This window comes from Hoplias malabaricus, chromosome 4 (assembly GCF_029633855.1).
Source record: "Hoplias malabaricus isolate fHopMal1 chromosome 4, fHopMal1.hap1, whole genome shotgun sequence".
Lineage (NCBI taxonomy): Eukaryota > Metazoa > Chordata > Actinopteri > Characiformes > Erythrinidae > Hoplias > Hoplias malabaricus.
In genome coordinates this window covers 62,978,026-63,005,300 of record NC_089803.1, presented here as the reverse complement: position 1 = coordinate 63,005,300, position 27,275 = coordinate 62,978,026, and the positions used below count along the sequence as shown (strand labels likewise).

The following is a 27,275-nucleotide window of genomic DNA, read 5'->3' as shown; positions in this document are numbered from 1 at the left end:
CGAAAAGGAGACAAAAGGAAAAGCAAGGAGCTCGGAGGAGGCACATAATAGAGATAGTCTGGCTGAAATCAAATGTAGTTGATCAGACAAGACTTATTCAGTGTCTGAAGTTGGTTTATTATTTTTACACTGGAGCTATGTGGCTAATGGAGCTAACAAGCAAAGCAAGTTTACACATAAGAATTAGTACGGTACCACATGATGTCTAAGTCATATTACACTCATCGCTGTGTTGTTCTGTATCTTCAAATAGACTCATTATTATGTAGACTGCAAAAACACTGAAATATTAGTGAGTGAATACATTTTAAATCTGGTCAATACATTTTATTTCTCATTATGAGAATTGTTCCATCCATCCTGTGTGGTTTTAACTTCTCAATTTCACTTCTTTTCATTCATTCATTCATTCATTCATTCATTCATTCATGCATTCATTCATTCATTCATTCATTCATTCATTCATTCATTCATTCATCTATTAATCTGTCCCACCTATCAATTAATTCATTTATTCATTCGTTCAGGGAGGGACCAGGAGGAAATACATCCTGATCAGTATCTGTGGGTCCAGGGGTTCAAGGTTGTCCATCCATCACAGGGCAGCACACACCCACAGAGCCTTGTTTTAACTTTAGGCAGGCAATTCATCTAGACAGAAAGATAGAGCGAGGAAAGTTATAATTATTATTCTTATAGAAATTTAAGATGATTTAAATTTCAAAGGTGTGACCTGTAAATATCAGTATTTATGTAGTGTTTTGTCCAAACTTCCATTCATTGTTAGCTTCAAAGCTTCAGTACAAAACTAAAGAAACAAATTTCAGATGCTACTCTTTTCTTGGCTGATCGACTGCATCTACAGTAAAGGAGTAAATTGTGTCTGATCCTTTTTTTTTTTTTTGTTTACCAAATTATCTCTTTGCCACAGCTCTATGGACCTCTTGTTTTGCTCCATAAGCTTCTGTACAGAACTGTTACTGCATGAGGTACGCTGACCAGATGACTGTGATTTGAAACAAACACACACACACACACACACACACACACACACACACACACACACTGAAAATGTTCCCTGCCCTGTTATGTTATTTTTTAAGGGGATCTCTGAGAAATCTGCTTCAACACAATGGAGTATATATTTCTGTAGGATTCTCTAGGTGAAACGTAACAAATTTATTGAAAGTGATTTGGTGTGAAAAGGCGGATTGTAAAGAAAATTGTCAACTCGAATTTCTTTACATTGGTGAAGATAGGAACTAGGGGTCTCCATGTCTATAACAGAAATATAGCATATTATTTACACTCTATAACCAGCAGTGAACCCCACCAGTTTAAAATATATGTGAATGTATATGACTGACCATGATGGTGATGATGATGATGATGAACATTTCTATAGGAGGATTTCACACCAAACCAAACCACTCTAAATCATGTTGTTTATATCTTAACCATTTAATATTGCAGATCAAATCAGTCAGACTCCCCCTTAAGCCCCAGCTGAAGTTAATGCTTCATTATGAACCTAGTGTGTCTGGATATGAATGTAATGGAGAATTGAGCAGATCCAGGTGTACCATTAATCCAGTCTTAGGCTTCACAGAGAAAATGTTTAAGGAGAAATATGCTTTTCTTTGGAATGGACTAAGCTGCCAAAAGCACAGCAGAATCTCTATAATCAGCATTTATCCAGCATTGGAATTGATACAATGTGATATACGCTATATGTTCAACTGTTTGTAGACACCCCTTCACTTGGTGGTTCTTACTTTGGCAGGAGAAATCAACAGCCCTTCTGCACTGGACTGTGGTGCAGTGTACATGAATTCTCTGGAGTGATGGTGCTCCCATCCAGTACCTTTTAGGATGAGTTTGTAGAACCAAACCTTCGATATCAGTAGTATACCTCAGTACATTTTATGTGTTTGAACATTATAGCATATGTTCAAATAATTACAGCAATGTTCCGACATTTAGCATAAAGCCTTCCCGAAAAAAAGCAGAAGCTGTTGCTACAAAAGAGGAAGACAAACTCACAAATTACATCATTTCAGAAAAAATTCTGAATGAGCAGGTGTCCAAAAAACTTTTGTCCATGTGGTGTATCTCTATTACAGTAAAAAGAATGCTTCTCATCAGCTTACTGTTTGTGCTTTCAAAGTCTGTGCCATCAGAATAATTTACCATTTAGAATAAAAACATACTGGACAGGCCAAAATACATCATCATCCAGCTGTGACCCAGATGTAGAGAGAGAGGGAGAGATTGATTGATCGACTTCTGGGAAAAGTCATACAGTAAATTCACGTGGCTACGGTAATATGTTGTTGCTTTTCTACATCAGCATTTAATAAGAATCTTTACTATAAGATTATGTTTATGAGCTGCCTAAAATGTATTTTTTAAACTAACAAAACGTTGGAATGTTTCAATTAGGAATAGCATTAATGTCCGGGTGTTTATACCACTATATGTACAGGCCACTTTATTAGTAAAGCCTACTTGCTATTTCCAATAACTGGCCATATTTTTAGAAATGTCCTCTTCTACTTCCATTCACAGGCCACTTTATTGGAAACCCCTGACTTCTATTTCCAATCTCTGACCACTTTATTAGGAAAAATGTCCACGTTCACTGACCGGTGACTTTATGAGGTGAACCTATAAATAACTCTATGAAAACAACATAGTGGAAGGAAAAACTGCATCAAGATGAGCTGCAGTCTGTAAATGTAACCAGTGATGAGGGGTGGGGTTATAATGAAGTGGTCAAAGATTGTGATAAAGGCTTCTTTCCAGCACATTTTAGGTATATCAGTCCTCAGTAAGTCCTTAGGCATGTTCTGCTACCCCTCTGTTTTAGGAAATTGCATTTTCCTCCAGGTTTAGTTTTGCTGGAGCTATTTTAGCACTGTATGTGTACAGGTTTTTCCACTGTGCTGTTCTGTGTAACTTAAGCCATTTAGTAAAAATGCTGTTGTTTTACTGTAAAATAATGAAGGATTCAGTTCTACTTCAGTCACGCCAATGTCTCAGGAAATGCTATTAAATTCAGTCTGGTTCTTTAATTGAACATAGACACTTTAGGTGGAGTTCTCCTGAATTAGCCGCACTGAAGTGGAACAGATCCCTGTTGTCATGCGCGTTTTTGGCACAGTTTTTGACGGAATCTGCAATTTGCAGAGAGAAGCAGTGGCTGTGGTTTATTTTTTTATTTTTTATTTTATTTTTTTACATTTTTACATTTTTTTTTCTCTTTGAAAAAAGAGAAGGAATAAATGAACAGTAATATTCCTGCCTTTTTAACAATGGACGACGTGTGGCTTCCTCAACAAAATGTTACTGTTTTTTTAAAAGGAGCAATCAGTCACTTTTACCAGTAAAATATAGCACATAGTATTTTAAAAATGATGTTTCTTTTTTACATAAAACTTAAATAGTCCAAAATGAATAATCAAATGCTTTGTCATCCCTGAATGAACTGGTTTATGCGCCATAGAGCATGTCCGCCACATGGGGACAGCCATCTATAAATTATGTTTAGTACAGAATCCAGGCCACCAAGTTTCCCTATGAGGGTTAATTCATAACATGTAGAAGATGCATTGGAAAACGTGACTGACTGCTTCTTTAAATGATGTCCTTAATTATGTATATTTCTATTTATTAATGTTATTAGCCTGAATAATTGCATTAAAACATAATATAAATTTTTGGACGTTGAATCTTTCTCTTGGGAATTCAGACATTTTTCAAAGTAGGAGACACCTGGAGAGGATTTAAAATGTCTCCCTTGTGTTTATTGGCTTTGGAACAATACCAGAATCATCCAGCATCTGTTCATAACTGTGAAAAGACTGAGCGCAGCTTGGCATTAATAACCACATTCATAATCTAGGGGCTTCACAAGAGAAAAAGCTCTGAATTAGTGTTTGGCTTAAACAAGTCAGAATTTAATATGAATACAGGATTCTGGCCAGGAACTGTAGAGCCACTGTGTGGAGTTTAACCTAAAACATTTCTAAAATGAAAGGCATGTGAGTTTACGTCCTTTTATATAAGAGGGTGCACAGACAGTGTTAAACTCCAGGTGAATTTTAAACTTCACTTTCATTGTGCTCTGAAATACATCTTCATCTGAGACCAATTGGAGCTTTGAGCTGAACAAGAAACAGCAGGAGACTACTGTGGCTCATTTAAAGCTTATAAATCTGAGAGCAGACTGCCATGCTATCCTCCAGAGTCCTGTTTCTGCTCCAGTCTCTTTTACCAGCCTCCAGCAGGTGGAAACCCAATCATTTCACTTTAATAGGCACTACAGGGTGGCTGTCTAAAAATCTTGGTTTAACCTCTTACATTTAGCCTCCTTTTGTAGACCTACACCTCAGCTCCCCTCCTAATTTCATTCCTAGTTGCGGGATGCTTTTCAGTTAGTAGGAGAATGATTGGAGCTAATTTTCCTGTAGCATCAGAAGGTTAGTAGAAGTGTGATTTGACCTGTTGTTATACTGCATGATAATATTATACATATGTCATGAAAAAGGCCACATATTCTAGGGACCAAATAAAGAGGAGTTTTAGAAAAGGAACAATTCCAGAAACCAATAAATCTAAATTGTTCGCTGTTTTAAAACTGACGACATAACTGACAGTTTCCTTGTTTACTAATGATGATTTGTTGTTTATATATTCTGCTTTTTACCTCTTAAAACATGTTTTTTTCTGAAATCATTTAGCCTTGTTTTGACATCATATTTGACTCAAAAATGAGACTTTCACTTTCTTCTCTTTATTGAACTTGCTGACCCAGACAAAACAGCACCAACATCACGTCCATCCTGAAAAGAAGCACTTGAAAAATAGATTACAAACCACCAGGTATTCCCCATTTCTCATCAGGGATTTAAGCTTTAATTGGCCCATAGTCACATTTCCACTACAAAATATGAAGCCTTGGCAAGTGAAATAATTGTAAAGCTAATTTTGTAACATTTTACAATATGGGTACCTTAAATTAACAGTACTTAAGACTGTATTAAATAATAAGACAGAAATAAGCATTACTAACTGATTAAGTAAAGTCACAATTAATAATTACCTAATGATAGAAACAAAAACAAACATTATTTTGGGATTATTATATAATATATTAAAAGAATGCTAATTAATCCTAGTTCTTGTTTCTTATCATTACTTAAAGATTCGTTGTGACATTACATAACCATTTAGTAAGGATTATGTACACTTATTATAAAGTGTTACTGCTAATTATTATTTAATATTAATTATTTGATGTTCTTTGTAAGAATACTATAAGATTATTTAGTGGTTTATTTTATACGTTTTCCTTGTCTAAATGGTGAAATGGTCTCATTATTTTGAGTTTGATTGTTCTGAGTACATATCTTAAAATTAGTAAACTTATTTGTCAATATACAATGACTGAATTTTCATATAACATATTTATTTGGAACAAAAATCTGTAAAACAAAAAAATCTAAGTAAGAAACTTACATAAATCCAATTTTATGAATATTATATATATAAATTAAATTTACGATGATTTCACTCTCCAAGGTTCATTTTCCCTGCAGTGTTACCAAGAAAAACATCGAGCTGAGTGTTGGCCTGCTACAGAATTGTGCTTTCTAGAGCTGCTTCTTCACAAGTTACCTCATTAGACTTTGTCATCTATGAAATTAAATATTTTACATTCCATAAATAGCTAGATCTTTGTTTACTGTCCAAAATCCAATCAGATAACTTTCCCACAAAGCAGCCCTGTTCAAATACATAATCCTGAATACAAAAATTACTGTACACTTACATTTCAGATAATTAATATAAAGTGCTACATTGAAAAACAGAAATGATTTAGAAGCAGCATGTATGCTGGACGATGGTCAGGCCACAATCTTGCGACTCCTGCACTCATGTATGCACAGTCCAATCAAACACAAAACCAACACAGCGCCTCCAATCACAATCAGAGTGATCTGCACCACCTCCAGCATCTTGATCCGATCGAAGAGCTCACTTTTGATCCTGTCTGCCGTCTCATCATCCAGCTCCGCCGTCTATGAGACAGGATAAAGAGTCATACACAGAGGCAGCATCATTGGAAGTAATTCTAGTGCAAATAAGACAGTAGCAATTTGCAACGTTGTTGTATACTGGTGCTTAGATTAGCAGAAAAGTGATTGGATCTAATTATTTAAGTGTATGTAAAATAGTAGAAGACTGATTGTGCCTAATGTTCATCTAGTGTTGGTAAATTGGAAAAAGACATAGAAGACACTCATCAGTCCTAACAACCCTCAAGTGTAGTTAACTTACAGAAGCACACATTGACTTCATTGTTCTCAAGTGTTGCCTAAAAGCCAAACTCATGCTCACCTCATTCAGCCACACGATGGGAAAGATAGTGTTATTTTTTATTTGGTTCAGAATCCTGTGAAAAACACAGTTGTTAAATTGATGTACTGTATGTAATGGCATTGAATTGTAAAACATGTTTTACTTAAAAACAAACAAACAAACAAAAAAACTGTACTTTATTTCCTTGGAGGGGCCGTACATCATGTTGATCTGAAGCCTTTTGGCAAATCTCAGAGTGAAGCCTGTGGTCTGAGAAATAGAAATAATAATCTCAATGATAATTCTAATAGTGTCATGATTATAAATACATTTTTTTTAGTATATAGATTCACTGGTAAATATGTAGAGACCCTTTGCCTGCTGGAGATTGTTGCTCATAAACCGAAGCACACTTTTCCCCCTCCATTCTACTGTCCTTTATTAATAATCAGAGCTGATATCATCCAGAAAGGTTTTGCTAGTTGGCCAATAAACCCTGGAGTGACTTAATTGTGTCTAAAAATCCCAGCAACACACACACACACAGACACACACACACTACCGTGTCAGTGTTAATGCAATGTTGAGTATAGTCCGCTTAACCAGTCATATCTGGTTTTATGATTATTATAACACCAATGACGAATGTGTTATAATCTGTAATTGTACACAGATAAATTGGGGTCCAAAGTTTCATTCATTCATAATTAAATTATCATTATTTTTATGATATTTTGACCACAACGTTTTGTTGAGGAACACAATCCCATGGTATATAGTACAAGGTGGGCTAAAGATAAAAAACAACCGGATTACAAGGGACCAGCTCCACAGAGTGGATCACCGACATAGGGCTAAACATTTTTGCTAACATGTTTAAAAGATTTTATGGAGAAAATTCCTCATTGCTGCTTTAAGGAGTTAAAGCTAAATCTGAACTTTGAAAACTGAACATTTACTGGAGAGAATAGAGTTTAAAAGCTTTTAGCTCAGTCCTGCTGTGTTATTGTATGAGTTCCTTACTGGTTCTATATCCATATATGTTGAGTGTTCCTCAGTGTCTGGTTTTAATCCATGAACCAAATCCAGCATTTCAGGGCTTCCATGGAGGAAATGAGGCAGGGAAATAAACACAGGAGTACCTACAAGAAACAGTGAAAATCTGTCTTTATGGGGTCAGAAAGATAAATCAGTCTGGAAGAAGATTCATTCTGAAGTAATCTCTATTTGTTAAACCTACTATTCTATCTATAGTGAAATTAAACAGTGAGTTCTCTTGAGTGAGAAGGGGGCGTGGTGAAGTAGCCTAAAATCTTCTGATTGGACGGTCTGACTGTAGAGCTACCGTTATTGGTCGATAAACTTCTCTGTAAACATTTAATTGGTCAGTCTGCACGTCAGTAGTTCCTGTTTACGTCAGACAAAGCTCCTGTACCTCCTCATCTCGAGCAGCTATGCCGAAACGTAAATGTAAGTTCTCGGGTGAATTAAAAAAGAAATTCCCATGTTTTGTGTAGCAAATAACGGTGTAAAGGACCTAAAAGCACACCTAGGTTCAGCTAAGCATACAACGGCAGCGAGGGGCGTGACCTCGCCACCCCACCCCAGGAGACGTGTCCTCTTTTTCACCATCTCAGATCTGGTCACCCTACCTTAGGTAGGTAGTTGTAGGTAAATTATTGGAAAACTGATTTGACCAAATATTCATTGAGTGTGGATAACTTAGTAAAAGATTGACTGGACCGAATATTTCTCAACTGTTGTTAAGTTAGTAGAAGAGCGTTTGGACCTACTGTTCCTTCAGAGTAGACAAGGTTGGTTGACAATTTGTGAATCTAATTTTCCTCAAGTGCTTGTAAGTTAATATAAGATTAACTGAACCTAATTATCTTCACATACCGGTAGTACGTAAGAATTTATTGGATTTATATTAAAGTGTAGGAATGTTAAAGAAAAATTACTAGATCTAACAATTCCTCAAGTTTAGGTAAGTTAGTAAATGGTTGATTGGCCCTTATGTTCTTCAAATATATGTAATTAAGTAAAGGTTTTTGACTGGACCTAGCATTCCTCAACTATAGAGAAATTCAATCACAGATTACACTTCAAAGTGTAAGCATGTAATATGACTGTAAGCAAGTAGAGTTAAGGCCCCCTTCTCTACTCATCACCAGCAGCATGTTAGCTAGTGCTATATCTGCTATCTGTCATCTAGCCTTTGCTAGTACAACAGATCTGGCATTAGTAGGGTGACCAGACGTCCTCTTTTTTAGATTAAAAAAAAATGTCCGGGCAGAATTTCACAAACGTACGGGATGTTGTTTTTCTAGAGCTTACATAGAATTTTGAGAAGCGTTTCATTCACAAACTAGTCCCGCCCTCCCCTACTCCGATTGGTTCGCTTGAGTGAGAAGGGGGAGTGGTGAAGTAGCCTAAAATCTTCGGATTGGACGGTCTGACTGTAGAGCTACTGTTATTGGTCGATAACCTTCTCTGTAACATTTAATTGGTCAGTCTGCATGTCAGTAGTCGTCCAACATCCCCCACCCCGCGAAACGTATCCTCTTTTTCACCATCTCAGATCTGGCCACCCTAGGCATTAGTGTTCTCCTCTAAGTGTGTTGAGCCCTGGTGTTTAGTAGCTGCAGTATGGAAGCAAATCTGTCTCATCAGACTCTAAAATTTTACCCCTTTTGAATTTGTAGCACTGAATTTTTTTTGCACTGAAATTATGCCACATATTCTGTCATATCACAGGCTATGTTCACAGGGCCATTCCAGAATATTTCCAGCTTAAAATTTCTTCATCTTCAGGACATCAATAGTCTGTTATATCGTGCCTTCAATGAGCCTTTCAGATTTTTGAGACACTTTGAAAATAAAGAGATATTATCCGCGGAAGTAAGCTAAATGTGTAGTTTTGTGAAAGAGAAAATCCTAATGAATCGATTGCTCGTCCTTGGTGTCCCGGATGTGTATCTGAATTTTTGGTAACTCATATTTTGGTACCTGAATTTCGTCTACCGAATTTGAGCAACTTCAATATATATTGTTTGAATTTTTTTAATCTGAATTTATTAACCTTGAATAATAACAGTGAAAACGTGTTCTTGAAAATTCACGAGTTCTATTCAAGAGCAATTATATTCAGATGCATAATTTCAGTGCAAAAAAAAATTCAGTCAAGTCTGATGAGACAGATTTACTTCCATACTACAGTAATTAATAGTATTTGGCTTCACATGTCTTGGAGAAATCATGTTCCTGTCTCACCCTTCCAACCTGGTGTCATTGTGTGTGCTAAGGGACGTCTTAGCTAACAGGTCAAATTATGGGGAAAAAATAACAATAAAGAGCACTGACCTACGCAGGCTTTAATGTCCAGGACTCCAGCCAAGGTGCAGTTTTTTGTGGCCTGGAAGTTGGTGCAGAAGCACTTATTGTCAGGGTTAACAGTCGGAGCAGCAAAGGTTTTCTCAGGAAGCATGTAACGGTACACAGTGATTCCTTTTAAATCCAAACTTCTCTCAAACTCCCCAGATACAGACCTGAGAAAAATAAACACTGAGGATGAGGACATCTATGTTTAATATAAACTGCCCATAAACTGTATCAATATTGTTTTCTTTTACATACATTTTAAATACAGCAAATACTACAGGCTTTAACATTGAACAGTCATTCATTCCTTCATTGTCTTTAACTGCATTTCCACTTAAACACTAAGAGTACCCATCTGGAAAATGATACGCTATGATCTGGCTAATAGTCTAATTCTGACAGGTAAAGAGAGGTTGAAACATGTTCAAGCATAAATTATTAACATGAATATAATAAAGCATTAAACCAAATATCAAAAGAATATAACATTTTATTTTATTGAAAGGCTGTGTACTGTCTGCATTCATATATTGGTCCAATTATTTTCACATTTCACTTTTATACAATAAAGCTGTTTCAACTTTAACATTCCCCTACACTTCATCTCTGAAATTGTACCCCGTGTAGAGGTGGTGTAGACTGACCTCTGCTGGCCAAAGGGTTAAATCAGACATGAAAAGGGTTAAACCCAGTCAGAAAATTATAAAACCTTCACTTCTGTATGTTTACTAAATTACCCTGCCTTATAAAACAGGAACTAATCTACAGCAAAGAGAAAAATATCCACAAATACATTCTTCACTCAGTACAAACAGAAGTAGAACAAAACATAACAAAGAACAGAGTCGATTGGAATAGACTTTTTCCATTTTCATTTTTCCATATATAATATTAAAACATCTTACACTTGACATTTCAGCTATTTACGTATGAATTTTAATTGTACATATGGCATAAAAATGAAAAACCGATGGCCAAGTAGACAAACTAGATTTTGTTCCAACAGCTACAGTGACATATTTTTAAACAAGGCATAATCACACCCCTTCTTCACACGTTAACACAGTTACAGTACACCTAATGAAATGTCTGTGATATGCTTTGGTCAAAATACCACAAGGATCAAACAACACAGCACCATTAGCTCCTGCCTAAACAGCCCTGTTCTCTCTATTTTCTGACTGGGCAGTCTTATTTCACAGTTTGTGGTTTGGAAGTCACTTCAGATTGCCAAATTAATCTGCAAATCTGCACTGACATACTGATATTTCACAGGCCCCTTTAACCTAAATATTCATTAATTTATCCATTCATCATCTGTAACAGCTTATTTGATTCAGGGTCACGGTAGGTGCAGAGCCCACCAAAAAATGAAATCTAAGCAAGTAAAATGTAAATATTTAATCTAGTCTATATATCTAGTATTACTCATTTGGAAATTTAGTTTTTTTCTTAATTCAAGAAATAACATAAAATCATGCTTAAAAGAAGCAAAAATATCTGCCAGTGGAATAAGACACTTTCTGTAGATAAAATGATTTAAAACAGTAAAAATAAGTTAGAAATAAGTTGAAAAATCTTATTATATACTTACAACAATCTCCAAATGAGTAATACTAGATATTTAGTCTACATACAAGTACATTTTACTTGCTTTGATTTCATTTATTGCAGTGCACCCAGAATCACTGGGCACAAGTTGGGATAACCTAAATATGTTCCCACTTTTTAGAAAGAACTAGAACTTGTGAATTAAACTGAGCAAAAATACGTGACATGTAAGATTATTTTCTGAAGAGGAAGTTTTTTTTTTAATTTAGGAAAGCAAAACCAGTGGTACTCAAATGTTAATTTATAACTGAATTTACTTAAGAAAATACACAGTAACATTGTGTGTATTACAAGTTTACAAACTCTAATTGATAATGATTAGAAATTGATGCAAAACATACTACAAAGGATTAATAGACTTTATTAATAACTGAAAATACACCATACCTGCAAATATCAGAGGAGAAGAAATAAAGAGGCTTTTCCTTGTCCAGGAATGGAGGGAAAGAGGAGCCATCTGTTCACACAAAAGTCTGTTAGACTAACAACTCATTTATAATATTTATTACTTATTATTAAATTTAAACTTCATAAAATTGGTTTATTCAGTCTGTTCTGGTAGTTGTCCCTCTATAAAAACCTTCAATCAACTTCAAACATTTTTGCCACCACAATGTAGCATACAATATTTATGAAATTTCTGAAATTGTTTATTTATACATTACCTTTTTAAATATAAAGTATAGCAAAAGTATAAATGCTTTAAATTTCATGAATGAACCAGTTTATGCTCCCCTACATAGGGGTGGCCATATTTAAAAAGGCCACTATCTGTCAGCTGTTTCATAACATGAGGTTGAATCCTTGGGATAATTGATGGATTACACCTTTGCATAAAGTCTGTGTTGGCAGAACAAACCAGCTCACTATATCTAAGATCTTCATAACTCTTAAGCATATAATACCTGTCCAAACAAGAACATGCTTCTCCGTGTTTGTCAATTTTTAGTTTACTATATTTATATATTTAAACTCAGCAACTGTCCTTCACACTGTGTGAAATGTTAATGATGAATAGATCAATAGAAATTATCCAAAACTACATGGAATAAAATTATTTGACACTGACGTCCAATGAAAGTTAAGAAAGTTTTTTAACTTCTGTCAAGCTGCTATTTTGCAGATAAATGTTTTCATTGGACAGTGACGATATGTGAGATATGGATTATGATAGACTGGAATGACTAGAATAAATTAACCAACATGAAAGTGGAAATAAACATGCAAGAAAAATGTAAAACTACAAACACAGAGAAACGCAATCAGTAACACTTGAAGGAGACTAAGCTTAAATACACCTGGGAATAGGGAACACCTGTAGAGTAATCAATGGGACACGTGATGGAGATTTGGCAACAGGGAAATGAGCACAAGGCTGAAAAATTACACAGAGATGATTGAAAAACAAAACAGGAAGTAAGAGATGAAAATATTTGGCAATGATCATTGTCTATGATCAGTGCCATAGACCTTAGGTTCTGCAGGTGCTCCAGAACATCTCATGTTGCTTTATGCATTTATGCATTTTTTATTGTGGGTTCACCTTAAATTAACATCGTCTGTATTTCTGGCTCTGGTCTTCTAAGGATTAAAGCTCAACACAGATGGCCAGAAGTGTTAATGATTAATATTGAATCTGCTCTTATCTTTATTTATGAATATATCTGAGCTGATAGGGTGTTAAATGCTGACTCTGTCAGAGGTTAACTTTGTTGATGGAGGAGTATGAATCTCACCTGTGCCGTTGATCATGTCACAGTAAGGGTCTTTCCAATATGGCAGTGTCCTGAACACAAAGAAAGACAAACAGAGCACCAGATGCCCTTTTATAACTTGCACAGACATGTAATCCTAAATTTGTTCTTGATATCTTGAGTTCTCAGCACAGTAATGAGAAAACCATTTACAATGCCAAACAATACTGGGTATACAGTCAGAGCAAAGCAAATCTTAAAGGAGCAATAAGTAATGTTATGCACCAAAAAAAAAAAAATTATTATAAAAGTATGCATTTATTTATTTATTTTTGTGAGAACTGCATAACACTATAAGTCACATGTTGTAGCTCATGGGTGTTTACCTCGCTACAAGAAGAATCTAGCTCAATATTCCTGGTACAGACATTATGGCAGAGACTGGAGCATAGAGGAGAGCGGATGTTCAAGACTTAATGTTGGACTGGCTTCACTAAGAAGAGTGAGAAGGCAGTGAGCCAGGGTTTGTAGCTGCTAACTAGCCAGATTAGCTTAATGTTAAGGGTTAGACATTGATTCTTTTCTGTAGTTGTTGTGTGGTTGTAATGGCCAGAGTTACACTTTGTGTTGAACCCAAGTTTTGTTGATGACAGTATTATAATCAGGTTTTTGAGAGTTACTGATGAAGGGCCAGATTTAGCAACTTTAGCTGTATTAGTGCACTTTTTAGCGTTGGATATTGATTCTGGTAATACGTGCTTTTCTATTCGTTGCTATATGATTATAAAAGCTAGAGTACCACCAAAGTTACACTTTAAGTCCATTGTATGTTATGAGTGATATATGGTTTAATCATGTGTGTTTGTCTGTTGTGTTTGTGTGTTGTTGTGTGAGAGTTGACAGTGCTGTAAACGTGAATTACACTCAGCAACAGGTGGGGGGAGCCCAGGAGACAAAAAAAGCCACTGCTTACATAGTATTCCTTTTCATTTTCCTGTACCAGAGAACATCAGAATATGGAAACGCATGTGTTTGAGATTCATTGTTATCTTGTTAACATTTTGGGCAGTTTGAGAAATACACATTTACATTCAACATGATATGTGTTACATTTAACCTGCTTGTTTAAATAATATTTAAAAAATGTTTCCTTATTGTTTTTAATTTTTACATCAAATTCACATTTTAGAAACTGACACTTAAATTGAATTTCCACGTAAGACTTTATGCAAACATTTTATTAATGAGATACAGAGCTCTGAGCCTCTCTCTGTATTACTTTAAAGGTGCATAAGGCAGGGATTGTTTGTTTTGGTTTGCTTGTCTGTTTTGCATGTGTCACAGCAGTGTTGTCATGACAACTGCAGAGACATAAAAGACACAAAATGTTAGCAGCTCAAGAGCTGTCAACATGTCACCCATCATACTGTGTGATATTCTGCATATTATTTTTCATAGACTCTGGATGAACGTTAAGTTCACTGGCCATCTGGAAACTATTCTGAGTTTCTTTTGAAAATATAATGATTATTTGGAGCATTTCTGAAGAAATGCCTGTGTTGTGTTTTCTGAGGGAAAATTGTTAATCTGAGGATTTATGGAGTAACTTCAGTTTATAGCTGATCTGGAGGCTTCTGAGGGTAAAAGTGTTTAAGTTTAGTTTTTTAAAGAAAAAAAAAATAAGGGGAAATAGCTAATTTGGAGCATTTATATTTGGAGGAAAAATTTTTCATGAGTAAGCATTCTGGATTGAATATTGTTTGTTTTTGGAAAGACATCCTGTTTTAATGTCTTTTTGTGTGGACAGTTTCTACTTTTGAGGCTGTTTGAAGGAAAATGTTTAAATTTACATTAGATTGGAAAAAGGTTAAGATGAGCCATATTTAAATCCTACCCACCAAAATACAAGAAACAGAATAAAGAATAAAATATATAGACAACAAATAATTAAGCACTCACGGCTGACCCTTCCAGTTGTCGATTAATGAGACTTTGGTGATGTCATCTTTTCCAGTGAAAACGTTATAAGGTCCATCAAAGGTGTTATTGTACTGGACAATAATAAACAAGTAGAAAAAATGTAGGTTATACAGATATACAGTTATGTACAAAAGTTTGCACACTGTATTCAAACCAGTTATTATAGTCATTGGAATATTTAGTATTTAGTAGTTCAATGCAATGTGTAATGTGCAATATTTGAATTGTGGCCTATACAAGTTTCATGGTGTGATGGTAAAATGGTTCATTGGTTTAAAACAAATCACAAAATATTAAAATAAATAACTTTCTTTTTTATTTATTTTCTATTATCTGTTATAAAAATGATTTCTCATTAAGGAGTATTATTTTTACATAATTAGCAGTGTTTCAAATTAACAGGAGGTCATATGTTATATAAGCACTCATAAATGTTTATAGAACAGATGATCATAAAAGTCATTGACGTCAAGCAGATTTACATTAATGTTATTAGAAAAATATGTACAAAGAGTGAATAAAGTCTTACTGGGTAAAAAACTCCCAGCGTGCTTTTCAGCATTTGATCCTGATAACCCCACAACAATTCTCTGACTGTCTTCGTGTGGAAAAGCGAGGATTTACTGGCCTGAATCAGCAAGTTGGCTATTTTGTGATCCAAAATGCTGTAGACACCCTGAAATAAGAGAAAAGAAAAATCTTTTCTGTTAAACACCACAGAATACATCCTGAGGTTAATTGCAAGTTTTTGTTGCTTTCTCTTTTGCTGCCTTTAAGCTGACTTCAAAATCACATTTCTCTGTAGTGTCTGAATCTATTTATACTCAGTACAATGGTCTAAGGTTTGGCTGAGTGTCAGCCTCTGTGATTTATGACCATAAAACATGTCTCCCATACAGGCACAACCATTATTAAGCCAGGTTTAGTGCAAAACCTTATTACTTCATTCATTGTCTGTAATTGTACATTTAGTTCAGGGCTGCAGTGGGTACATTCACACTCACATATCAGCCATACACACACATATATACACATACAACTGCAAGGCTGTTGAGATCTATAGAAAATGATGAGAGCTGACATGTTTCTTATGTAAATATTATTCAGCTCTGACAGGGCTCAGATGAGTCAGACTGTTAATCCATCTGTGAGCAGGATTTGCAGCACAAATCCGAGAGTTGTTTTCAGATGGGTTTCAGATACAGGAGAATAAAGTTTTGCATTAATTTCTGAACTATTACTTTTTTGCATCACTAAAATACACTGCAAATCCTGGCCAGAAGTGTAAAGGTGGTTATTGCAGCAGAGTGGTTATAATCTCCGAAATGGAATAAGATAAGATTAGATAAGACTTTACTCATCCCGAATGAATTACGACTTTAAAATATACAGGTGCTGGTCATAAAATTAGAATATCAGGAAAAGTTTATTTATTCCAGTAACACCATTCAAAACGTGAACCTATATTATACTCATTCATTACACACAGACTGATATATTTCAAGTGTTTATTTCTTTTAATTTGATGATTATAACTGACAACTAATGAAAACCCCAAACTCAGTATCTCAGAAATTAGAATATTACTTAAGACCAATACTAAAAAAGGATTTTTTGAAATGCTGGCCAACTGACAAGTATGAACATGGAAAGCATGAGCATGTATAGCACTCAATACTTTGTTGGGGCTCCTTTTGCCTGAATTGCTGCAGCAGTGTGGCGTGGCATGGTGTCGATCAGTTTGTGGCACTGCTCAGGTGTTATGAGTGCTCTGATAGTTGCCTTCAGCTCTTCTGCATTGTTGGGTCTGGCGTATTGCATCTTCCACTTCACAATACCCTACAGATTTTCAATGGTTAAGGTCAGGCGAGTTTGCTGGCCAGTTAAGAACAGGGATACCATGGTCCTTAAACCAGATACTGGTAGTTTTGGCACTGTGTGCAGGTGCCAATCCTGTTGGAAAATCTCCATAAAGTTGGTCAGCAGCAGGAAGCATGAGGTGCTCTAAAACTTCCTGGTAGACGGCTGCATTGACCTTGGACCTCAGAAAGCACAGTGGACCAACATCCATGGCACCCCAAACCATCACTGACTGTGGAAACTTTACACTGGACCTCAAACAACATGGTATCTGTGCATCTCCTCTCTTCTTCCAGACTCTGGGTCTTTGATTTCCAAGGGAAATCAAAGAGAATATAACTTTCATATATATATATAACTCTCATCAGAGAATATAACTTTGGACCACTCAGCAGCAGTCCAGTCATTTTTGTCTTTAGACCAGGTGAGATGTTTCTGACACTGTCTCTTGTTCAAGAGTGGCTTGACACAAGGAATGCAACAGCTGAAACCCATGTCCTGCATACGTTTGTGCGTGGTGGTTCTTGAAGCACTGACACCAGCTGCAGTCCAGTCTTTGTGAATCTCCCCCACATTTTTGAATGGGTTTTGTTTCACAATCCTCTCCAGGATGTGGTTATCCCTATCGCTTGTAAAATATATTCTACCACAACTTTTCCTTCCCTTCGCCTCTCTATTAATGTGCTTGGACACAGAGCTCTGTGAACAGCCAGCTTCTTTAGCAATGACCTTTCGTGTCCTTCCCTGCTTGCCGTAAGGTGTCAATGGTCATCTTTTGGACAACTGTCAATCAGCAGTCTTCCCCATGATTGTGTAGCCTACAGAATTAGACTTGGAGACCATTTAAAGGCCTTTGCAGGTGTTTTGAGTTAATTAGCTGAGTAGAGTGTGGCACTAGGTGTCTTCAGTATTGAACCTTTTCACAATATTCTAATTTTCTGAAATAATGAATTTGGGGTTTTCATTAGTTGTCAGTTATAATAATCAAATTAAAAGAAATAAACACTTTAAATATATCAGTCTGTGTGTAATGAATGTGTATAATATACAAGTTTTATACAGTGCAGTTTATGCAAATATTGCCATGTGGTTTTATGCTGCTAGTGGCAGAGAGAGGGCCTTGATTCGTCAGTGAATGTGACTGGTAGTAATAGGACAGAGGGTTAATAAATAAATGTCATATTTTCACATCCTACAAACCATGTTCTGTGCATAATATATGTTCAGTTCTTATCAGACTAATGCATTGTTTCCTGTAAAAACGTCACATGAAAATGTGCACACATTTTATACAACTAGTGACATTTTTACATTCCTAATGTATCTGTTTTTAGTGATGTATATAATGTTAATCTTTTTCAAATGAAATTAATAACTGGTTCATTTCATTCCATTGTATACTTTTTGGCTTATTTAAAACAAAAACACTGATCAGCAAACTAATTTTAATAGGACTGTTTCACCTTCAGCTGTCCATGTGTGTGTATGTACTTACTCAGATTGGTAACAGAACACTAATCATTTTACAACAGGGCTGCACGATCAGAGATAAGAGAGGAATATATACGAGATAGGTGAGCTAAGAGCACCTTCTGACGGAAAACATGGTGAACCTGTAGAGAGTTTACTGATAACCATAACTTTCCCCTCCACTGAACTTCAACCTCGCTGTGATTTGTTAGCAATATAGTCATAATATTTGATGAAAATTATCTTTCCTATGATGCATTGCTCAAGTGTTACTAGGCTTTACTGAACTAATTCACCAGAGCCAACAGAGCAGATATTTGTTTGTTTGTTTGTTTAGCAAAACAATTTTGGTTGTGTACAGGAGTCAATATCGCTTCAGGATTAAAAAAGTTCCCATCACTACAGAGATATAACTCCACAACAGAAAGAGAAAGAGAGAGAGAGAGGAGAGAGAGAGAGAGAGAGGGAGAGAGATATAATGGTGTGAACAAAGCAAACATACAGCTACTGCGAGGTTGAGTGATGTCACATTGTCCTGCTCTGAGCCGATGGACTCGGAGGGATCGAAGGTTGCTTCTGCTGGCAGCATGAAGGACACTGTGTGGTTATTATGGAAGGTGATATTCCTTTTGGGGATGTAACGAGTCCTAGAACCATGGGAGAATACAGAAGACACCTGAGAACCATAGTGTGTGAACCATAATGTAGGAAATTCCACAATGACCTGAAGAAAAACTGTTCACAGCCTTCCATTGTTTTACACTGACTTTCATTTAAATGTATTTCATGTTTTTGACCATTTTGCAATGTGTTTTTTTTCTTTCACAGTAATTATATATTACATAAAGGCAACTGGTGCTGTCTGTCAAAGTTCAGCACTGTGTTGATATTTAACATATTTTATTATGTTTTGCATTATATGATGTGTTCCAATGGGTTCAAATTATGCAAAAATACAGTACCAGTCAAAACACTTTTTCTGGACACATCTTCTCATTAGTCATTGTATGAATAGGACTATTCACTGTATAGAACTGTGTACCAGCCCTACCTCTGCACAACTCAAGTTATGGTCTCAGACACATTAAGAAGGTGCGAGGCCACAGCTGTTCACTGAAAAACATTCCAGGTCACGACCTCATGAAGCTGATTGAGAGAATGCCAGGAGTGTGCAAAGCTGTCATCACTTTGAAGAATCTAAAGTATAAAACATATTCTGGTGTGTCTAACACTTTTTTGTTTACTACATAATTCCATATGTGTTCCTTCACAGTTTTAATGTCTTCCATATTCATTTACAATGTAGAAAAACAAACAAAAAAAATAAAAACATTGTATGAGAAGATGTCCAAACATTTGACTAGTACTGTATATCAAAACAGGACAGTTTTGTTCCAATAATAACAAACTATTATTATTTTATTACTGTTAAAATATTTACACATGTTCAATGCAGTGCTATTTTTCTTTTTTGGAGGTTTTTTTTTTCATTTATCTTCTGTAATAAACTGAAATTGCAACAGTCAAATTGTAAAGAGGAATATGTTATCTTTATCCACAGAAGCCTTGGACATGGTTATAGGACATGGACATGGTTATTTAGATCAGATAAAAATAATCTGATCATTCTGATCTCCAACTCATTCCAAATGATGTGGATGGAGCTCTATCACTTCAGATAAAACAATTCCACCGCTCCAAAGGCCAGTTCTGTGTGGCTTTTAACACATCTTGCCTGCACTTGGCATTTGGCATGGGCTGGACTATGAGCATGAGCCCTGTGCAGCCAACATAAAGGCTTCCTTGTTTTTTAAAATTTAACTAGTGTTTATACATGTTTTTATCAAGTCAGATTTTATTGCTTGACCAGTTATTTTTATGTTGTCCTGATAATTGATTGATCATAAAAATAAATGGTAGGTTGCTCTGGTTTTTCTATATTCACTATATAATTGATAAAGCCAGACTTACCTGTATGTGTATGGACCCCTCTGCTCAAGCCGAGGAATGCTTCCATTATTCAGAACATCTTCAGGATTCAGTACATTAAACAACCAAAACTGTCTCAGCACTGGAGCTCCAGCAGAAACCCAGTTCTCATATGCTGTAGTTCCAGTCATCAATACAGACTCCTAGAATGGGAAACACACACACACACACACACACTTGAGTGTACATTTATACAATGTAAACCCATAATTTCAAAATAATTAACTGGATTGTGTGATTCTAACTTAAAATATATTGAACACTTTCACTCAATTAAACAGTTCAATTATTTACAACAATTTCCTCTTTTTGTAAAATTTAGATTTAGCAGAGTCCTGTTTGTGGGTTTTAAGTAAAAATAGCTGGATATGAGAGATTTAACTGAACTTAAATGTTATGAGTTTATGCGGAATGGTGTGAAGTTACAGTCATAGAACCAGTGCAGCAATTTTCAGCCGAGATGGCAGATGGTCTGGAGTTCACTTCTTTTAGTGAATGTGGACAGGTTAAAGAAGTTGTAGACACTTAAAGTAAATGTGTATGCATACTTCCGACATTTGTTTTGTATTGTATGGCAACTGACTGCCTTAATTTGTTTGAGATATTCAGGTATATTACAGTATAAAAATGTTCAACTATTATTCATACTTTTGTCATTGAAAAAAATATTAAATTGAAATGTTTGCCTAGGTGTAAATTAACCAACAGTGCAAAAAACAAATGATACCCAGAATTTTGTTTCAACAGCTTGGAACCTTCTGAGGCAAGTTTGAAATCATGAGAGAAGTTGTGATTTGTAATGAAATCCTAGAGATTATTTTTATCTTTTACTTTTGCCCTATTTTGTTAGAGTATAACAGACAATGAGATGGTTATAGTTTTATTTTGTATATGACAACATTTAACATTTTTTTATTGCATTGGCTTTATGTATGTGTTGTGTCTCTCAGGCAATGTCAAATTACAAAACACAGTAATTACAGTAAATTATATAGATACTTTTCAGTATCATTTGAACACAGCAGCCGTCCTTCACACTGTGTGAAAATGTCATGATGAATGGACCAATTGAAATGCTCCAAAATTACTTGGAATAAAATCCTTTTGAACTGAACTTCATTGAAGGTTAAGGTTTTCTGCTTCTTCTGTAAAGTTTCTATTTTGGGAGATACGTGTTTTTAAACGAACAGCTACGATATGGGTGTCGTGTAAATCATGTACATCATGTAAATTATTAGATATCCAGGTAATACAATACTCAGAATAACCATGCACTAGGACTGTATGATTAATTATTATGTATATACTGAAATTGTAAGAGTTGAAAAATAAAACTGCAGTTATAAATATAGGAGTTACATATTTCCCACAAATTACAGCAGAAAAATCACCCAGAATATATTTAATTCAGAAATATTTGTCAGTTCCACAACGCAACAGAATATTACCATTAACACTTCTGGTTTATTCATGATGCCAATGAGGACATGATTCAAATCAGGTGTGTTTTTTTTCTTGTGTATTATTAGGGTCAGAAGTAAAGCTTTTAATAATGCAGCACATCTACAGACAGTAAAGATCCTATAGCTGGGTGAAGATTAGGGAGAGTAAACACAGAGGAATGATCTGGGTATTTTTTTTTCTGCAGGTTCATAGAGGACTGCACTAATTGGATGAGAGAGATATAACCCTCATGTTTACTTTCATGAAGAGAGTGACTGAGACACTGGGTTTGGCTTTGTCTCGTTTGTCTGATGTTGAGACATTACTCTATTGTTTTTAAATGAGAAAATTCACTGTTGATATTTTAATTCCTGTGCCAGTGGTTTTGAATTCACTTGTTAGAGATGTGAAAATGGGGTAAACATCAGTATGGAACTGGCTTTTAAACAGCATTGATTACATTGCGATTACAACAATCTACACAGTGTGCATTTCTGTGTGTTAGTACGCTGAGTAAAGCAATGCCCAGTGCCAGCATTTCTCAGTATTGCAAGACAGTGGGTGTATTACTGTGATTTTACCACACTGTTATACTTTTGAAGAAATTATGGCACAAATAATGATTTAACTCCTTTATTACTTAGTTCATATTGAGTAGTTATTATAGTTCAATTTAAGGGATACATAAAAATTCTAGAGTAATTAGAGTAAGTATAGTGAAAAAAAGAGTATTCCTTATTAAAATGGATAATATTCATATTGAATACGTTATAATGTTTTTGCTTTGTTAATGCTTGAGCTAAGATATTTCACTTTAGCCATTTTGAAAACTGTTGATTGCTTTTCCCTTGTTAAAAATCTGTACCACCACTACAGGTGCCTATACATTTCCATGTTAGTATCAACCCTGTATATATACACTAGGTAAGTGGTGGGTACCTATTTTGGGGTAGGTTAGTTTAATTTGTTAGGGAATTTGTTTTTGTTTATTTCTTTTCTTTGGCACCATCCACAGTCCACCCAGTAGTGTTGGTTGGTTTTGGGATTGTTAATTGTCTTCTACTTTACATTTTACTGCTACAGCTACATTTGTATTGCTGTATATTTTAAATCATTATCATACTAACACTGCTGCTTTATTGTACCCTGTATTTTGCTTACAGATAAAAGATGAAAGAGCACTCTATTGTATGTTTCTCTCACTTCCACATTGCACCACACACTCCTTGTTATACCCATCCCCTGATACCCCTAGATGCCATCATCCAAAAGAGAGGGTGGGGCGTAACACACAATATGAGTAAATGGAAGACTGTAAAATCCAAAATGGTGTAAAAGTAATCCCACTCAATGAAAAGAGCATATTTGAACATACTTTTTTCTTAATGCACGTATCATTATTAAATTAAATATTTTTCTTATTAAAAAACAATTAAATTATACTAAAAGTAGTTAAAGTAACAACATCACATTTAACTGAAAAATGTGAGAGTTCACTGAACACCGGATGATTTTGATAATTCAAAGCTGCCAAGTTTGCCACATTTTGGGATTTGGTGGCCTCTCTTGTGGATATATTTCATTGCAAGACGCATTTTGCAATGTGTGTTTTGCTGCTTTTGTCTGAGCAGATTTGAGCAGATCTGATGATGGTGAGCCTGGTCACATTGAAGGAGTATTACATCTCACTCCACTTTGGTTGATGGCAATGTCTGAATGGAGTTTGATTTGAAAAATATGCAGTGTAATTTTTAGAAAAATTTGACTCAAAAGGAAAATTAATAAATAAATAAATAGTGAATATTTGGATGTATTGTCCAAAGAAGGAAAATTTCATTTGCTCACTCCATGCATGGTAAGCAGACTGGGTGCCGCAAGAGTTCATGGTTCATTTAAAGTAGACCAAAATATTTTAACTGGACGTTAGCTTCAGTCTAATAAAGTTTTCAGTTTGAGATGGAACCATACATTTAAAAAAGAATTTAACTTAAAACATGCACTAGTTTATTTTCCTATGTTACAGTAGGACCTAATTTTTGCAGTAGATTGTGCTCAAACAAGCCTCTTTAGTTCGTTTGCACTTTCTCCATGAACTACAATCTAGCGCTATGTGCCCTGTGCGCACTCCATACCACACAAGCAAGCACTTTGTTCTTCCTAACTGCTCAGTGCCTCATAAGATTGATTCACTCCCTATTCAGCCATATTTCACTCTTTCCCTGTGTTCAAAATGGCCCCCTGCTCACTGTTTTACTGATTACATGGTGCACTATTATAGGAAACTGAATTCAGGAGGACAGTGAAGGATTTCAGACACTGTGTCATGTGGGTTTTCATCAAATATTGTAGTGTTTTATGGGCTTCTGCTATCCTCTGGTACTTTGGTTGTATGCCTCTTATTGTTGTGTACTGTGAGATTGTTTGAGTGCAAAATGTTTTTTGGACTTTAAAATTGTGGATCTCTAAAATATCACTATATAGCGAATAGGGCACAGGTTCAGACACAGTACACTGTACAGATCAGCACCATGAGCCATGCCCCCATGTTGTTCAGGTAACTAGCACATAGAGACAGACATTCTATGTTTGAACCTGTGTATGTGTGATGTCTTAATACATAGAGATATCTAAAAATCCTAAATTCAAAATCTATCCAAACAGCTCTGACTGTTGAATGAATATTTCAGACTTCACAGGGTTACTTGTGACAGCATGACACTGTATTTGAGAAGATATTTTAAATCTTGGCTCAGTAAGAGTTAATTTAATGGTGTAATATAGGAATATATTTTAAATTGTTAATTTCAAATTAGGTTTAAATCCTGCCAGTAAAACTGACAACAGGTTTGTTTTACAGATACAAATTAAGCTGTGTCTTAATCTAGACTAAGATTCAAATATTCAATCACCTTTGGAAATTCATTTTTGGGGGTCAGTTGCCCAGACAGGGTTAATCCTAGTCCAAATTTTCCATTCAGAATACAGTAGCCCAATACTAGGTTTAATCAAGATCAAACCAAGTGTTGGATATAATTATTGGACTAAACAATAATCACCAAATGAAAACAGAATACGTCTTTTTTTCAGATACATACTGAGAATAGCCCTGAACAAAACAGCACTGTGAATGGTGTTTCTCCACTGAAATGTCATTAAAGAGATTTAATACATGGCTTTTATACCAACTTTTAAAACCAACCCTGAAATACACTATGAGTTGGTTTCTAATACATGGATTAAACCTGCAAGACATAATCAGCAGTGGAATTATCGTTCACTCTGGTTTATGACATTATAGTCCTTGTGAAACTAACATTATGGGCTGGGTCCTTAATAATGGAGTTAGAATAAATCTGGCATCAATGGAATTTCTTCAATGGAATTTTCTTTTAGTCTGGATTTAGGCCTAATCTGCCTTTGGGAGGTATTTTTTGCTGTTTAAACTGTGCGTCAATGTGAGACTGGGAGTTAAGCCAGCTCCTGCCTCGTCTGGTGTATTAATTTCTAATGTCTCTCTCTCTCTCTCTCTCTCTCTCCCTCTCTCTCTCTTTCTCTCAGTGTCCTCGATGTCAGCTGCTCAGCTCTAATGACTTTGACTATGACCCGAAGATGACTCTGTTTCTTCTTAGGTTTTTTCTTCCAAAACTATTTTCCCACAAATTTAACCTTGACCTGAAACCTCCTTATTAGCATTTATTATAGAAACTTGTTTGGAGGCAGAATTTTGTAATGAATATCACTGCTAGAGTGGGGTTCAATTCCCAGCTCAGGTACAAACACTAAGCTAATACAATTAAGAGTCCTAGGACCAGAGTCCTCATTTTACCTGAACTTACTCTTGTAACATAACAAAGATAAGAATGTCTTCCAAATGCTATAGATGTAAACCTAAAGGTCAGCCTACCTTTTTCACAGTGTCCTCGATCAAAGTATTACCCACAGAAATGAGGATGACCCCCAGCAGACAGACCACTGCCCCAATCACACTGCCGGTGATGAGCCCACATCTTGTAGAGCAGCAAGAACAGCCCATAGTTACTGCTCAGTAGAGGAGCATCAGCTCTGAGACATCACACACACTCACACACACTCACACACGCCGCCTCTCTGCCGTTACGCAAGCAACAGAGAGCGAAGGTTGGGGTCTATGTGTGTGTGTGTGTGTGTGTGTTTTCCCCCACCCGTATTCCAGCCAGTCACGCTTTGCCCAGCCTGCTTACTGCTTTTCTTCTGCCAATCACAGGGCAGCTGTACAGCCAGTGTAATCAGCAGGGATATAATTAGCCAATCTCAGAGCTTCAGGGATACTCTTAGCCAATCCAAGAGCTGTCAACAATCCAACATCAGTAAGGATGCTATTAACCAATCCAAGCGAAGTAGGGATATCCCTAACCAATCCTAGCACTGTAAGCAATCAAACAGCAAGGATGCTATTAACCAGACTTTGAGTAGTGATATTCTTAACCAGTCCGAAAGCATCAATGCAGTGCATCAAGTTATAAATAGCAGGGATATAATAAGCATATCCTAGAGCTGTAAGGACAGTTTTGGTCTGGCCTAGAGCAGCAGCCAGTCTGACATTAACAAGAGTGTAATTAATCCTAGCACAGCAGATATAATCTCAGCCAATCGAAGAGCAGAATCCTGTCTGTCAACAAGCACGATCTTGGCCAACCTAGAGCAGCAGTCCTATCTTGGAGAGTAACCAATTAACCAATCTCAGAGAAGAATAAATACCCGTAGCTAATCCAACAACAACTCATTCATTCATTCATTCATTCATTCATTTGTTCATTCATTCATTCATTATCTGTAACCGCATATATCCAGTTTAGGGTCGCGGTGGGTCCGGAGCCTACCTGAATCATACAAGGCAGTAACACACCCTGGAGGGGATGCCAGTCTTTCACAGAGCAACACACACACACACACCTATGGACACTTTTGAGTCACCAATCCACCCACCAATCGATTTTTGAATTGTGGGAGGAAACTGGAGCACCCAGAGGAAACCCACATGGACATGGGGAGAATGCTCCAACAGCAACTGTAATTTCTATATCAACAAAGGGCACTTAATTAGGCACAGAGCAGCAAAGATACAATTTACCAAACTTAGAACATCCTATGTAAGCAAGGATACTTTCATCAACCTCAGAGCAAGGAGGATTCTGGTTTGGTTAATACTCTCAGCCCAGAGATATCCAAAGATAATTGTTATTGGCCCAGCCTGGCCTGGCTTTAATAATTCATTTATTCATTGTCTGTAACCGTTTATCCAGTTTAGGGTCGCAGTGGGTCCAGAGACTACCTGGAATAATGGGGCGCAAGGTGGGAATACACCCTGGAGGAGGCACCCGTCCTTCACAGGGCAACACACACACTCACACATTCACACCTATGGACACTTTTGAGTCGCCAATCCACCTACCAACGTGTGTTTTTAGACTGTGGGTGGAAACCAGAGCACCTGGAGGAAACGCA

The 27,275-nt window shown here is 36.1% G+C and overlaps 1 protein-coding gene across 1 annotated transcript; it reads right to left on the bottom strand.

The window, feature by feature from the left end:
* Positions 1–4,809: 4,809 nt before the first annotated feature.
* cd36 (CD36 molecule (CD36 blood group)) lies at positions 4,810–25,883 on the bottom strand. The gene is made up of 12 exons (XM_066668931.1): positions 25,696–25,883; positions 20,331–20,491; positions 18,862–19,006; positions 15,559–15,705; positions 15,009–15,100; positions 13,092–13,141; positions 11,743–11,812; positions 9,727–9,911; positions 7,387–7,505; positions 6,560–6,633; positions 6,403–6,457; positions 4,810–6,083 (listed from the first exon to the last, which is right to left on the bottom strand). The coding sequence occupies exons 1-12, from the start codon at positions 25,822–25,824 to the stop codon at positions 5,910–5,912; spliced, it is 1,401 nt and encodes a 466-aa protein (XP_066525028.1). The 5' UTR covers positions 25,825–25,883; the 3' UTR covers positions 4,810–5,909.
* Positions 25,884–27,275: the final 1,392 nt, after the last annotated feature.